The sequence below is a fragment of the Balearica regulorum genome, chromosome 18 (assembly GCF_011004875.1).
Source record: "Balearica regulorum gibbericeps isolate bBalReg1 chromosome 18, bBalReg1.pri, whole genome shotgun sequence".
In the NCBI taxonomy this organism is placed as follows: Eukaryota; Metazoa; Chordata; class Aves; order Gruiformes; family Gruidae; genus Balearica; species Balearica regulorum.
The window spans coordinates 5230807-5248054 of NC_046201.1; the positions used below are offsets into that span (position 1 = coordinate 5230807).

General features: G+C 39.2%; 1 protein-coding gene across 1 annotated transcript in view; it reads right to left on the reverse strand.

Moving 5' to 3' along the window:
- Nucleotides 1-7172: 7172 nt before the first annotated feature.
- The window catches only part of ANKFN1 (ankyrin repeat and fibronectin type III domain containing 1), a 51812-nt gene continuing 41736 nt past the window's right edge, over nucleotides 7173-17248 (reverse strand). Inside the window, 9 exon segments of the mRNA XM_075770545.1 lie at nucleotides 7173-7364; nucleotides 9138-9163; nucleotides 9166-9228; nucleotides 9231-9261; nucleotides 9264-9288; nucleotides 10725-10891; nucleotides 13035-13231; nucleotides 13234-13249; nucleotides 16914-17030. Coding sequence (XP_075626660.1) covers nucleotides 7173-7364; nucleotides 9138-9163; nucleotides 9166-9228; nucleotides 9231-9261; nucleotides 9264-9288; nucleotides 10725-10891; nucleotides 13035-13231; nucleotides 13234-13249; nucleotides 16914-17030 — 834 coding nt within the window.

Genomic DNA, 17248 nt, shown 5'->3' on the forward strand with positions numbered 1-17248 from the left:
TTATAATTAAAAGTGAGTTCAAAGATTTTGCTTGATGAACAAACAAGAATTCTCTTACCAGTCACAGCTTTTCTCCTCTGGATTCTAGCGTCAGGTGAAGGGGGAGGTGAAGGAAGACAATCAATATGTGAAGAGCTGGAACTGATTTTCTTTTGAGAGTGTTCTTCTGAAAGATCCACAAGCTTCTTTATGGGTAGGCCAGCTGCTGGCTGCTTGTATCGTGCATACTGCAGTGCTTCTGTGATCCATCTCATTTTCCTCCAGATCTCATCAATTTGCTGTAGAGAAAAAAAATGGTGAAAGAGTACAGTTAAGTCTTGTATTAATTTTACCTAAGTGTGTACTTTCTTCAAGTGTCCAAGTAGGTGTGTAGTCACTGCCAACAGAGAGAAGCAGGATCCCCTGTCAGGACACTTCAGATTTAGGTGGTCTGAACTGCCTTTGGTTCGGTGCTTGTCCTCCTCCACCACTACAGAGGCTGCTTAGGGCCACTAGTCTCTCAAATTATGTACCTCAATTAAGAACCTGTAGTCAGGAGGGGTGAATTCAGGCCTAAACTCTCACATGGAAAATGAAAATTGTCTTTTGATGGAGTATAAAGTTTGATCAGTTTTGTAGCACACTGGAAAGTTTGTTTTATTCTGCACTGGAATGAAAGCAAGACTTCTTGAGCATCCTTGCAAATCCAGGATTATGTTCAAAAGCATCACATCAGACCTAGTGTTTAACAGAAGAATATACATACATGTGGAAGAATATTCATACATGGAGGGTTAAAGCACAGCTATGAGCCAAACTGCAGGTTTTCTCCCTTATAATTTTGTTCTGCATGCATTTTAAGAGTATAAATCTACACTAAGACAGTTCTATGACATGCCTGGTGATGGCAATAAGAGATAAGTGCCTAAATCAATAGCGGGATATAGCTTTAAGTATCTTTGCAGAGAGGAAAGATGCTGTTTAATGTGGGTCTTTGGAGTCTTTTGATAATGGAACACTTTTAACATCTTCAAGCAATTCAAGATCTTTGATGACTGAGCAAATGTTGCTGCAACCAGCAAATGACAGTATAGCATCCTCCTGCTGCAGCATCCTTTCTAGAACTCCCCTTGTACTTCTCTTCCTACAGAACATTCTGCATTTAAAGAAGTGAGCTTTGATATTAACATTGCAGTGTTTAAGGGAAGTAACTGCTTTGCAGTTACACAAGCTACATTCTGCAAGAATGCAGAACGAGAGCCCTGGGTCAGTACACGGATAGGTGAAAGTAAGTGGTGCTTTGTGCGGTGCATGTTATCAAATAGGGAAGTAACAGAGGGATCAGTGAAAAGGAGGCTGTAGACTGACATATTCTGAGTTCTCCAGCACATACTCTTAGCTGGAGATACTTCTTCACAAAATGTGCATTTGAAGTTTGAAATTTATTGCCAAAGGATACTGTAGATGCCAGATTAACTAGGGTAGTTCTTGATGAGCTGTGTTGGAGACAGGATAGCTGGATAGATGGATCTTTGTTTTGACCTAGTAAGGCCATTTTAATGTAAAGGTGAAATCCTGACTCCAATGATGTCAGTGCAAGCCTTGCCACTGAGTTAATTTGAGCTAAGAATATACACTGATAAGAATAGCAAATGGTTCAGAGATTAATTCATAATCCTACATCATTTCAAGCCTTCAGTGTAGCTCCATGAAGATAATGCCAGTTAGCAAACGTCTCACCTATTTGATTCTGGAGATTTTATATTTCTTTTCTGTGATCCTCCCTCAACCCCAAACAAAAATCATACTGCATACAATTTAATAAAATATAAATCCTGTTGGTTTTCTTCCTGATGCCATTCTGCAGTGTCTCCTAGGATAATGGACCAGTCATTTTAATGAACTGTGGTTCTTTTACAATTTAGGAATGTTTGAAGCATTACGCTATATAAATTACAGCTTAACTTCAGTTTTAGTTCCAGTGTCTGTAGATTTTTTTTCTTGCTGAGTAACATTCTGGTAAAGACTCGAAGTACCTTATTTGCTGGGGTTTTTGTTGTTGTTTTCTGTTTTTGTTTTTTACTTTTCAGTTGCCCTCTGACTCCTTTTCAGAACTGCATTTATATAGACTCCCTTGCTCTTTACAATGTTTGGTTTGTGTAGTGACTTCAACACTGTCTTAGATCTAGGATCACACAAATGCTCTTGCGGTTTTGTGGTCACCACTGAAGATTGCGGTATGTGGTGGGCTGAGATATTTTTGCCAATAGGTGGAATACAGCTGGTTTTCATTTGAGAGGAAACCTGACAAGGCTAATACGCTGTCACAATAATTCAGCACAAAACACTGAAGTTTAAAATGTTCTCCCATAATTTCCCAGCATATATATTTGACTCCAATGCTTTGGAGAAGAGGAACACAGAACTGACTATACAGTGCAAGCATATTAATATACATATACTTATTTTTGGTGTAACAGATAAAAATTTTCCAATTTCACCTGCCCACTGTGAAAAAGCTAGATTTTCTGAGCATGAGAATGGGAAGATGAGAAAGAAGGAGGTGATTGAGTGGTGAAAGTGCAATGGAACATTCCTCTCTGCCCTGCTGCAGGTTGCCTAAAGCTCCCAAGTGGACAAGACAAAGGGGATCTGAATTCAGAGCAAAGAGGAACAGAAATATTATCATCTTGTTCATAATTATGGGGGGGCAAAACATATTATCAATGGGATAAATGGTTGTCTTGGCCTCTATTCCACAGAAGGGTTGCTTGAATATTAAGACTATAGAGCTGTAAACCTATCTGCACCTCACTTGCAGAAAGACAGATCAACTATGCCCATAGATGCACGCTGCAAAGGTCATGAGTTTTTCTCTATAAATAACTGATTGCCAAAATGGTTTGCAAAAAGGACAGGCCTTGCTATGCTGCACATGGGGTGTAGTTCAAAGATCCCTGAGTTGAGTAGGTAAAGTCCTGATCTGGAACAGTACAGGAAAATCAGTGTGAGAGACAGAGAATAAGCAAATTAGACAAGTATGAATACATTTGTGATCCTCCTGTGGTGGGGGACTGGAGCAGTATCACTGCATGGTACTGGACAGACTTACAAATGCTTTTGAGGCTAGCTTGCCATCTTAAACACAGAGCTGCTTTCTTCACTCTGATATTGATGAAGATTGTCTCCACATCCTAGTCTGAAATTTCATTTTAATTTTTTTAATTGGCAACTTATAGTGAAAAATGTTCTCAATTCACAGAGAAGAACTATTACAGAAATGAATGCCCAAGCATGGCACTAGCTTACCTCACATTAGATGGGAGTCAGTTTTTACCAGCAGACCGACACATTTCTTTATAACAGTCTAGTATAACTGTCATTTGATTTTACCCATAAAAATCCTTGTATAAAAGCAACAACTGAGGAAATCATGTTCTGGGTTTGAATTTCATAAAGACAGAATTGCACTTTTGATACAACTGCTCTTTTTATGATGTCTGTGAATAATTCTCTATTTAGATTTCAAATTACAGCCCTAAACAATTTTTAAGAAGCCACCTTAAAATCTCCTTGAATAGTCAGAAACAGACTATTACCTGTATGTAGTCTATAACTTGCTGGTGTCTTTGTTTGGCTGCAGCGACTTCACTGTCTGAAATTGCTTCCCTTAGGGATTGCTGGGTTTTCAGAGAGTCCAGCTCTATGACAGCAGAAAGGCGGCAATACAGGCTTATAAATTTTTCCTTATAACAGCAAAAATGAACTGTGAAAAGACCAAGTGCAAAGGAAATGTTGTTATATTCTGGTTATGAAATATGAAATCCTTAGCTTTCAGAACACATTTTTTTTGTTTTAAATATAATTACTAACTCTGGATGGGTTACTTTAAGCTAAAAATAAATAATACAGGCTCTAATTCTCCTCTCATTTACATTGGATTTACTCCGTAAGTTCACTGATTTCAAAAGAGTCATTTCTAATTTATATCTAAGTGAAAGGATAATCAGGTCCTTAGTATGCAACTCCAGAGGCTATCTTGCCCTTGATAGCTTTAATCAGAAAGGCTGCTTCTGAGGCTTTTATAGCTCATCATTTCTTTTATCAAGAAAGTAGTGACATGACTGGAAAATGGAACTCATCTTTTACTTTTTTTAATTGAGGTGTTTCAGAAAGCAAGTATCATTTCGAAGGATGATAACTTTCTCTTGGGCTAGGCTAGCTTAAATCAGTAACTTCAACGTAAATGACTCAGCAGTAAAAGCATTTCAGTGATATCACAGTTTGGGCAAAACAATTAAAGCTCTTTTAGGTGTTATCACATATCATCCTCTGAACTCTTATGCAGAAGGGTAACACAGAAAGTTCAGACATGAATTCTTGCTTTGTGTAATTTGACTTTGGAGTAGCACAGAGCTAGCTGAGCTACCTCTAAAAGACGTAACTAGATAACAGGGACAGAACAGCTACAGTGCTACGGAGCTTCATAAATGTTAAATTACCTGACCGCTTAAAGCCACATCATTCCAGAACCGGCAATTGCTCAGGCACAACTTAACAGTTATCTCTGCGAACTGCACTACAGACATACCAAAACTTGCTGAGGGAGAACAAGTTTTCAGAAATACTTCCTTATTCATTGGTGCTTCAATAAATGCAAGCATACAGCGTGATCTTGTTATAGCAGGGAATGCCAGCTGGCTTACTACTGCTACTTTTCTGGATTGTGGCATGATATTTTTCAGCATGTTTCAAGTGTAAATTGCATATATTCTTCTTATCATAAATATTAAAAGAGAAATATAAATGGTGTCACATGTCTACTTATCCCTTGCAAACAACATGATTAAGAATAATTGAGAAGAATTTCTCAAACTAAGAAATCCAATCACAGAAACATCATTAGCATAACAATAAAGGCCTAATCTGAACATAGAAATCCCACAGAAAAGAGTGAAAGAAAGAATTCTACCTTCTGGTTTCTCAATGATGCCTAGATATTGCAGGGATCTAGTCTGAATAGTGTGTGGTCTTACAGTATATATGCCATATGTGGTGGACTCTTGAGTGAATTACAGCCGCGGTTTCAGCTTCAGTGCTGAAGTTTCTAGCCTTTGTGGTTTTAAGTCAGACCCTTTAATGTTACTTTAACAAATGTTACTTCAACATAGTCTTTTGTGGTTATGCAATTATATAGTTGGTAGCCACCAGCTAATGGGGAATGGAAGCTTCTAATATTTGAGATGTGAATCACAGTCACTTTATAGAACGTCAGGGATACATATATAATAAGTCATATAGAAATGTCATCTGCCTTTGGCCAAATGATTGCTTACTTATAAAAAAAATACTCAAAAGTAAAATTCAGCTTTCCATACTGTTTTCTCCACCATGAACTGCTTTCCCACTGCAGCAACATTGCTAAACAGAGAGGTCTGCGCCCAGAACACCTTTTGAGAGATTATTCTTTTGCATGTTTCCCTGCACTACATCATCCCTTTCAGCATCTATTGCTTTGCCACCCCGATGCAAACTATGTCCCAGAAGTGCGAATGACTCCTGCCCCCATCTGTGTACCACATACGGAGACTTAAATAGTCTGCAAAACCTCTACTGCGGAGATTAATTTCACCAGAGATGAATATGCTTCATGCATTACCTTGTGCAGTGAATGCAGCAGTCACCTCTCATAGCGAGGAATGATACGCTCAATAGAATCTAACTGTAGACGTCAGGGTTGCGTGTCAAGAAGATAAGAAGCCTGGCTGTAGGTTACTACAGCCACGGCCCTATGACCCAAAGCACTGAACTAGCTCTTCTAGTTCAATTACGTTAGTTTTCTTTTGAAGGGGTAACTTCTTGGCAGACTACACCAGCTCATGTATTGTCTGTCTGTACCACTTATCATTTTGTGGCAGCTCAGCTGTCATCTGTCCTCCCACAACCAGCATAAAAACCCAGCGTTGTCACAGGCAGTACTTTCTGTGCTCTGGCTGATGTGGCATAAACACAGTCGTATATTCCTGCCTGATCCAAAAGAAACTTGTGTTGCTGGATGATGGGAGATCATGGATCTACTGTGACTGCGAAAACATAGTCTTGGTTAGACCCACCATTAACATCTAATCATCGTTCTCCTACATTAGTGACTTTAACAGCACTTAGCAGTGATATATAGGAAATAGGATGGTGCTGGTAATGGTGTCATGTAAACACCTGAGAGAAATATCACTGAGACACAGTTGCCACTAGAGACGTATTCTGTAGAGGCTCCTTGTGTACCGACTCCATCAGTTTTGGCTCATACCTTTCTCTTTTCTCCCCAGTTTTACAGGCCAGAAGGAAACAGAGGAGACTAATGTGTAAGGCTTAGCAGTCCCCTAACTTATAATATTCTTTCTAAAAAGAACTATTAAGTCTTTATGAGCTGCTTTTATGTGGAACCTTTCTTTTCTCTGTGGACCAAAGAAGAAGAAATGAGAAATAGAGGATTTTGAAGCTAAAGCATCTTATGCTTTCTGTGAGACAGCTGGAAAACTCTGTGTTGGGGAATTCTTACCCAGTCAGCAATGCAGTGGAACAAGAGGGCTGAATCTGCTACAGCACAGGATGTGCTCCCTAAAGAAATAGATTCAATTCTAGTGCTTTGACATTTTTCACAACAGGCTTTTCCTGCACCACAGCAATAGGGCTGAGTCTCCTGCATTTTTCCAGGAATCAGAAGGAAAAAGATCACCCTCACGTGGGAAACTCCACTCAGACCTTTCACAAAGTTGTGAGGGAGTCAGACCTAGAGTAGGACTATCTGCAGTCAAGAACTGCAAAAATTCTCCTCTACAAAACTGGTGATTATTCTTGTGACAATTTAGAGGGATGCTTTTTTGAAACTCCTTTCACACTCCAACCTTGCTATGTTGCGTGTAATTTTTGGTTCTGTTTTTTAAAGAACATCATCTTCCAAATAAGCTTATAGACACATACTGGATAACTGTGGGCTTTGCTCTATGCTTTGCAATTCAATAATGATTGCTACAGTATATGCTTTAACCGCTCTGCTCTCTCTATAACTTGTACACAGTTATAGGTAGTGTTGTTGCCAAAGCCATCATGTGATTTATTGACTCTCCACTGGGACAAGGGGGAAAACAGATACAACTTTGTGATTTTATTATAAGGAGACTGGGTTAATATTTCTAGGTGAAGCAAGCTACTATACCGAGTTCAAACATCTGAAGAGGGAGGTTAAGAAATCCTGAGTGCGGGGTGTAAGGATTATTCTGTCCTGGGGCAGTGCAGACGTCGTCTGAGGCGGGGAGCAGGAGAAGAAAGGAGACATTGTGACCCAGTTCCAACACCTCCTGTGTATACAGACGGAAGTGCTTAGCCTGTAGAGGGACACGCGCGGGGGAAGAAATAGGAGAGAATTACAACATGGCACTTATATAAACAACACCCGAAATGATATAAAACATTAAAGAAAATTTGCACAACATCAAGCTCGGAATTTTTATAAAACATAAATATTTGGGGGGGGGCTAAATGTGGGTTCATGTCACTACATAAAATAAAGATTTAAAGCTGCAATGTTCCACATTAAAACAACACACACAGGCACAACCCCCCTGAAAACGAACATTTATGTTTCTTATTAGGCAGAAAATGATCACATGCCATGTGCTTTTCAAGATTATGATTGCATAATTATGTGAAAACATGAAAATGGATTCAATTAAAAACCTTTAAGATTCAATTTAGGGTTGGTTAAGAGAAATATGCAGCTCTCCCTCAACACAGCACTGGAAAGGTTTAACAAGTGCTGCAGCAAGAGAAAATGGCACACAGAGGAGTTGGCCTGAGGCTGCTGTGGAGCTGCTGTGTGCAGCGCTGCATTTTACCCTGGGTATGCACCAGTGTCACTGTTACCACAAAAAATAATAAAAATACATAAATAAATCTCTTGAATTAAAAATTCAATTCATTAACATGGATGTTTCGTCCTGAGTCATCAAAACATTTACAATTGTGTTTAACTGCAAGGTCATGTTTATGTCTACCTCTCATGCACAATAGAATCATAGAATAGATGAGCTTAAATGCTTGGCTGAACTGCAGCCCAAGGAACATATTGTACATTGATTCAAATATTTTAGTCCCTAGCTTAAAAAAAAAAAAAGATGCACAAAAGCTGTAACCTCCAAGAAAATACACTAGCATACAGAGCCCTATTGAATTAGTCACTGACCACAAGGCAGCACACCATCTGTCTTAATTTTGGATTTACTTGCATCTTATTTGGCTCTTCCCAGGCAAGAAGGTGCAGCACTGATGGATTCACTTTTAAAAGCAAAGCCTAAACCTTTCAAAATCAAGAAATGTAGAACCAGATTAATTTATTTAGGGCCACATCTTTCTAGCTGCACAAACAGACCTTGAAGTGAATATAAAGATGATTTACTTCTACTTTAAGCCCTCTTACCCTTGTAGTCCAAAATAAAAAATGGAATTCATGTAAACAAGAAACAAACTTCTTAGCTTATTTTTTCATGGACCTTTCACATCGTAGATTATCCTCCCTGACTTTATTTATTCACATATGCATTTCTTGTACCTAACTGTAAAGCCAGAAGCCAGATACCTCTCCTCACCCACAGCAATCTGGAGGTCTGGAACTGTGTGTTTTAGAAAGTGCTACTTTTATCTGTGTGTAAAACAGCAAAATCTGTGTCTTCAGCAGGCCTTTCATACACCCTCACTGTTACCTCCAAAAGAACAGTCAATTGCCTTGTTTGCCTGGAAAAATACCTATTTTTCTTTGCCAGGTGGGTAAAGGTGCTCGCAACTACCAGTTTTGTGTAAAAGTGCTTATTTGCACCTGCCTGAAGTTGTGCAAATATGCTAACAGATGCAAAACCAAGGAACTATAGAAAATTTGTCTCTTAATCCGTTGTATATTCAAATATCCAGGAAAATAACTGTTTTGTGGGAAGATGTTCCATACACACACACTTGGAACAATGAAATACAAAACTTCTCTGCTTTTCTTTTCTTGCAACTGTAACATTTCAACCCTACTTGCAAGTTACACAATTTGTAGCTTTTAGTTGTGTTCTTAAGAATCAGGTTTTCAAAAAGGTGATAAATACCACAAAGGAAAATACCTGATGCAGAGGTAGATTGATCTGTTAAGGAGAGCTTTCACTGCCATCTGGAGCTCATACAAGAACAATTGAGTAGGGCAGTCTGAAGTTGATCCATACTTTCCACAGATTCCGAGCCAGAAAGTGTTTGGAGATCCATTCCCACTCATCTCTGTATGTTGAGTCAAGTTAAAATTAGAAATATAACAAAAGTTCAGTGCACAAGCAGGAATTCAGTGTATGTGCATTTGGGGTCCTGTGATAGTTTAATCCTCATATAGCAGAAGATTCTAAACTTGTGCAATCTTGATTGTTTTATGGTTAAAATCTAACTTGAAAAGTTTAATTTTTCTAGCACATGTACAGACATCAGGCTGAACATTCCTTGCAAACCTCTGAAAGTCATCTGCCTTAGAAATATTTCACTAAGGCTTCTCGCTCCAGGATTTCTTTCTCACATACTTCATTCCCTATCTACCACAATATTTTAAAAAAGCATGCATTGGAAATGACAACAATGACAATTAACAGGAAGTTTAATTTCTGTGACAGACTCTCTTCTACTCACTGGAGCCAAAGAACTTCCTGGTTTTCTTTGACATATACCCATTCTAGACCTGATAAACATGGGAATCATCTTTCTGGATCAAATCCTTAATTCACCCTGCCTAGTATTCAGCCTTGAAAAGCAGCCAGCACCAAACATTCAAGAAAAAAAAGGTACAGGAAACCCCACTAACAAGACGAGTAATAGATGTGGTCCAATTTGCTCCTAAATAAAGACCTGATCTTAAACTTCAAGAGTCAGAGATTGTTATAAACTCTGAAGCACTAGCCTTTGTATTCCTTCCAAAATTTTTATTAGTATTAACTACTACTTCTGGATATCCTTGTTATCCATACGCATATCCGTTCCTTTTTCCTCATGCAAAATTATCAGCTGGTTTCTGAAATGATATGGGATTAAAAAGCTCCAGAATAAAGCCAATAAAAATGTGGTTGCCCACTAGGCAAGGACAAGGCGGTACAAGTGCACTTGCTCAATGGGTAAAGGAAGCAATGGACAAGGGGAAGATGGCTTTCCCAGAGCACAGCAGTTCCATGGCTGATTGCATTTGCCTGAATACATGTTTTCAGTTGCTGTATGTTTGCTGTGGATTAGAGGGAGAAACCAGGTATACGCAGGAGAATACACCGAAAAATCACCAACACCAACACCTCATGGTCAGTAAAAATCGATAGAAAGGGTGACACTGAATTCAGTGGAGGCTGAATCAGGGCTGCAGGCTATGATCTTCCTAACAGTTACACGTAAGATCATTACTACTGCACAGAATTTGAGCGACCGTGGAATACAGCCTTTAGAAACCAATGGGCTCATATGTATGTGTTCTGGATCAGCCTTCAGATTCCTGGAAACACCCCAGGTACCTCTTCAGGTCAGTGCTGATCTCTGTGATGGCAGACACCTCAGCCAGACTTTGCTGGCACCTACAATTTTGCCATTGCAAAATTGCTTTAGCATTTAAATTTTATCAGTGGTTTCAAACCTAAAACAAAGGTTCTGTCTCTACATATGTGTGCGTAAATATGTATATATTCACTTACTTGGAGACGTTGCTGTTGTCTCGGATTTTAACATGACACAGGACATTAGGCAACTTCTGCAACACAAGCACTTTGATCTGATCCACAGAACTGCAGAGTTTAAGGTAACCCAGATACAAGCCAGGAGGGAGGCGTTGCTGACTTCGCTTGTGATAGGAAAGAATGTCCTGTTTTAAGAGAAACAGTCCTACATAAAAATCTCATTTTTTTTCCACATAAGCGGAAGAGTTTGGGATCAAAAAGCAACAAATGTTTTTACAGCCGTCTTTTTGTTTCAACAGTGTTCCCAATTCGCGAAACACTTAAGCACATGCTTAAGCATATAAATAATCTGGTAGTTTGGATGCACTTGCACAACTTTTTACTTAAAGCCATACACAGGTGCAGTAAGCTGTCCACATCATGCAGGAGTTGGCTCTAGAAAACTGAGGTTTCAATCTCTACAACTGTAGTATTTAAACTAGCTTAAATAAGACCCACCTCTGCACTCTTGTCTGATCATTCCTGAGCTGGGCCAGGGAACTGATTCAGCTGAAAAACAACTCTGGAAAGGAGCAGTCATTTTTCAGCCAAAGCAGTTCCCTGGTTCACGTTTGGTGCGTAGCTACACAATGGAGAAGAGCAGCATGGGAAAAAGCTATCACCTGGGGAAGGTTGGAGAGGAGGGCTGCGTAAGCCAGTACTGTCACCACAAGGAATCCCTTGTAGAGTCTCAGCTGTAATCTCTCAAAAAACCTGCTCTGTATCACCTGCTGTCAACAGGAATATCTCTATGAGCACGGGGGTTGGTGGTTTGCAAAATTTAATTAATGGCTGTGTTTTCTGAACAAATATCTTTATTGAACAAATAGAGCTTAGAAGGAATTAATAATGATGGCTTATTTGCTGACCCAGGAGACATTTTTAAGGCTATGTATAGCAGTCTCCAAAACTACCCTAAAAATTGATGTTTGCTGCCATCCTGGAGAAATGCGTGCTTCTGCAATGGGTGAGGATTAAGACACCTGGCCTTATGCCTTTACTCTTGGGAACCATCAATTATCTTGCCAGTGCTATGCTTGGCTCTGACCAATGCAATTAGACCCTCATTTTCACAAGCACTTCATGAACAAAATACCCATTCGATGATTAAACAAGTAATAGAAGAAAGGGTGGCATTAGATAGGAATGTGTAAACCATTAGGGGAACATTTTTTCCACTAGGATCTCTGTGGAAATCTGATCAGGCCTGTATTTTGGGTTCCTAATATAAAACTTTTGCCCAGATTGACATTTTTCTACACCTTTAACACATTTTATACATTAAATCTAACATAGATCAGGTAAGTTTTATTGTCTTTTGGAAATTTTTTTAACGTTCCTAAAACCTGGTAATTGTATATTTGATTGCCTGTCAGTTTCCGGTATCGCAAAGCACAATCTCTGCCCAGAAAGTGCCTCTAATTCAAAAATTAAACCACAGCAGTCATCGTCTAGTTGAGGGTGTTAAAGAAGGGATTAAGACGGTGATTTGTCTTGTAGTGTTTTTTGGGTAACTATGACAAATGAGTTTAGAGAGATTGGCTACTGTATTTTGTGAGAAATACGTTGCTGTTACCTACAGAAAACATGTATTAACTTTATGTGAACTATCTATGTTTAACATGAGTTTACAGATACCCTTGATTCTTGAAGGGCTGAAAACCATGGCTCTCAATGATGTTAACTGAACTGACTATGCAAAGCAACTTCTAAGATCAGTCCTTGCCTTGGTATTTTTTCTAATTGTGAAGTCTAGGGGCAACATTAGGCACAAATTAAAGGAGGGTTATGGTCAGTAAAGAATTCTTTAGCAACTATACCAGGCTCCAGGAACTCTGAACCCCACAGAACAAGTTTATTAAGTAGACAGTAAGGTTTTAAACCCAGATTTAGTGTTCAAGGTTGGATGGAAAAATCTTATGGAGGGTAGAAATTTTAAGTGTCTGTACAGGTGCTTAAGAACATCGCAGAGAATTTTAAAGGGTTTTATATCCCTTGCTACAGAATTCTATAGCATGGTTTCCCGAAACTGATAGAAACTATTATTCTGTGCTAGGACTTTGAAGTAATTTCTTTAGAATCTCATGGATATTTTACATATTAAGGATCTGATCCCAGACCCACTGGAAGTAATATAAGTCTTTCGCTTTCAATGGGAGCCTTGCCATTAATTTTATTGGGCACTGGATTAAGGCCTAAAATTCTGCAAGACTCTTCCAAAAATCGGGGGCTCTGGCACAGGCTTTACAAAAGCAAATAACATACAGTAAGAGGAAGCAAAGGCACTACCTGGATTGTTATAAGCAAGATGTCTAATGCTGTTGGCTCCTCTGGAGTTGAAAGGGATTTCCTCTGGCTTTGTAGTTTGGATACCTGCATCCATTTGCCATTAAAAAATGAATAAAGACTCTCCACTTCTCTTAAAGTAACTATCAGCATATTGCCATGTCGATCCTTGATTGGCTCATAAACAAACTCTGCTAAGTGTGAGTTCCCAGCAAATTCTAGAAAACAAGCAAATTATAAAATGGAAGTTATTTGTCACAGATCAGGAAAGTGGTAATTTTTTTGAAACTTTGTACTCACTGACATCAGTCCTATTGACTTCAATAAAAACTTTCTCAACCCTTGCCTTACAGTCACATCATTCAGTGCAAAAGGAAAGGTTTTCCCTAGGCTATGGTTTGTGGGTTGAATTGTGGATCCTTCAATGTGTTTAGTCCAACATTTAATGGAGAACATCAGAAAGACTATTCTGATGCAATGCCTTTGTAAAAGACACACTGCAAAGTAATTCGCTTATTGGACAGAACTTCCTACTTTTGCCCAGTCATGGAAAGATAAAGGATGCAAATTCAAAAGCACTCAGTGTTGGTCTACTGGTGATCCCTTTGGTATCAATGAAGCCCTTCTGATTTGAACTTACTGAAGAGTTCTCTTACCTCCCTATAACCAATTGTCAGAGATGATACGAAATTCTTCCTCTATTCCCAAATCATTCAGAATGGACACTTCAAATGTTTTCTGTTAGGGTCATTGACTATAATCTCCATTTCTGTCTCTTTTTTAAAATTATTCAGATTATTTTCAGCAACAACAGCAAGAGGCCTCATATCTGTGTTGAATGTAAATAATTCTGGAGCTAAACTGTGGAGTGTGTTTGTGAGGAACACTGAAGAATTTGAAGAGACATGGACCCTTTACCTTTTACTTCAGATACCAAGAATGGTGCTAGACAAACTGGCAGAAGCTAACAAACTACCAGGCAAAGCTCTCCAGGAAAATATGTGAGGATAAAGAAAAGTGATTTTAAAAGACTCCCCATAAAATACATATTTTGGTCAAAATCCCTTTCCTCACACAGTAAGGCATCTGCTTATAGGTGCAAACACACTCAATCCAGTGACAGCCACTGAAGAGATTCCCAGATGTCTTAAAGAAAAATGCCTAACATTTAAAATATGCTCATTACTTTGTGACTTTTCAAGAGGATCTACAGTAAAACTGGGTAGGGACGGGGGCAGTTTAAAATGAAAACTTGAATTCACAGTGCAGCACATTGTATGTTTAGGGAAGTGCTGTACATTAACTTAATGACATTGTAAATGGGTAGATTATCCTGAAATTATTTATCTGTACTTAGCAGGCAATATTTACTTATAAACTGTATTATTAAATTGTTTATAAACTGTAGGTAGTCAGCACAGTGACTGCCCTTTATGTGGCATTAACTTAGCTATTTTAGCTTTATGCATCCCTCTCCAGGACATACTGTTGCTGTCTGTATAGCACCTCTCTTCTTCTTTTTGAACTGTTCTGCCTTTTGAGGTTAGGCCTCCATAACTGAGTAACACTGGGTATCTTGAGTATACATTTTGTATTAATCCATGTGTCCCCAGCTGTCATATTAATCACTGCAACATATGGATGTGCCTAGATGAAAACAAACAGTTCTTTACTGCACCGACTGTATATTCTGAATGGCATCCCAGCACAGAGCAAGGGGGCACCTGCTAATATGAATATGTGACTAATTCATATACCAAAAAAGTTTTGTGTATGCTTAGCTTGGCACCCCATCACTTGTGTTTTGTTTGCTTTAGTCGTTTAGTGGTAACAACAGGCAAAACTACCGTCCCTGTTGTCTCTGAATCTACTGATCTAGTCCCTTAGCAGCTGTGTTGTCACTGATCTTTTTCATTCTGTCCTAAATTCCTGCAGAGTCGGTCTATTAACTGCCTCAATAAAATGTATTCAACCATATAAACTTTATTGAGATCCTTCTATTGGTGGATCCCATTAGGCCACACACCGTTAGAGGCTGGCAGATCAGTGACAATCCCTGTGTTCATCGGGGGACAAAGGCGAACAGAAACAAATGTTAAGGACAATAAATTTGCCAGAAATTCAATATACCACATGGACACATTTGCTATATGTCTGTGCTTCGAGCTCTGCTCTTCACATCTCGGTAGCAAATAATAACACAGTGTGTTAGGAATCTTGGTTATCTCCAAGTGCAGTCCCTGCATACTAGCAATGCTCTGTTAAGGCAGTCTGGACAGAGCAATGAAACTGAGCTAACCAAGGAATACTCGCTACCTAAGCTGACCTAACGACTCCAGAGGGAACATTCAGCAGATACAGTTAAAACTTTTTCTAGTGACAGCGCGAAGGACTGACAAGCAGCTGCTGCTTAACACAGGTGGTCCCCCAATAAAGGTACAGCAGACTGGCATTCCATATATTTCGGGATACTTGGGGAAATCAGTCAGGACAGGTGGTTGCCCAGGAAGGCTACTCTCCTGTGAAGCGTGCTTTTCCAAAAAATGTAAAAAAAACCCATGTGGATATTCTTAATAATGGCCACAAAGAATCTGGCTCTCAGGGCTGCTATAAACCCTAGCTTATTGCATTGCACTGGCAATAACAAGAGAGATGGCCGTATGGCTGATATGTGAGCCAAGCATATGAAGATCTTCATTATTCCATGACTGTACCATAGATTTTTCTGTGAATCTTTGGTGACCTTCATTCAAACAAAGGTAGGAGAAGTGAGGCCTGGATATAACTTCTGTAAGAATCATGCACACATCCTTTTGAAAATGTATTTTCCCACCAAAGAAAATATTTTTATGCAAGTGCCTGCATTCCAAGCTAGTAGATTTCATGTTACCATGAAACCCATTCTTCAAAAGCTTTACAATAAAAGTCAAATGTTCTGCTGGAGAGAGGGTAATTACTATTTGCATAACAAATAGTGGACTGAGACACAGAAGGATTAAGTGGCCTCTTCAGTACCACTCAGGTTGTATCTGTAGCACAGGTTGGAACTGAACCATCCTGAGAGGCCACTGCTATGCGTGCCTCTATGCTATATGTGATATGAGTAGTGCATGTAGTGCTGCTGTCCTTGTGAGCGGTCAGCACAAGATCTATGCACCATTTAATCTCTCTTCGTCTCTAGTTTTTAAAGGTCTGGATAGGTCTCTGGTTCTCTGCACAAAGGTACATTCACCTTAAAATTTTGGCAGCTCAGTTGAGAAACTTAATGAAACATTCATTTTTATTTCCCTGCTGACAATCCATAACAGCATAGCCATCCTGTTTGTCAAACAGTGTAGTTCTGCTCTCGAAGCCGTACTTGAGAAGTTTGTATGCCATGGGTGAATCAAGAGTACTATTTTTGCAACGTCAGCCGTCTACTACTGTCCTTCTGTCAGGGACAGAAGCTACTACTGCTGCAGGTTCCCATATAGCAGAAAGGAGTGCTAAATGTTACCCAGAGTTAAATGCTTCATAATATATAATAATTAATAGGCCTTCTAGAGGCTTTTGAGCAGGCAAATATTAGGATTATAACTCTTGAATTCCCAATCTGCAAAACCACAAGCTTATCTGTGGTATTATTTACCGGTTCATATCTGTTTGTTTCTTTGTCTGCCACTATTGTTTCTTTCCTTTCTTCTTTCTACTCTTTACTTTTAACATATCTCCTTGCTTCCAGCTGGCAAGAGAGGCTTAGTAGCTCGTGTCATTGTAGATGATAACGCTGCTCCAAAGAAGAGGCCAGTGGGGAGTGGTGAACCATAGGACAGCTGGCAGTACTATCCCGTGGAGATCAGAAAGTCACGAAGTTAATAGCTAGAAATATGCAATGCAACCAACCTGTAGCTGTGCTGCTGCTGAGAGCATCTTTTGCCTGGCTTGAAGTGCTGTTGATGAGGACACGGATATAGACATATTCTGCCTCAGCCATCTGATATCATCCCACATGCAGGACAACTGCAAAAATATATCCAGCTCAATCAGGTTTTGTTCTCAGCATTTACAAAAGCAGAAATGAAACTAAAAGCATTTTGGACTTGGAAAAATCAGCAGATTTGCTCATTTTGAGTTTCTGTGGATGGCAATGAGTTGCCTAGGTAAACATGAAACAGGTATTGAATCAGACACAGAAGTTGTTCTGTAAACATCATCCACTTATTTCAATTGCTTTTTGG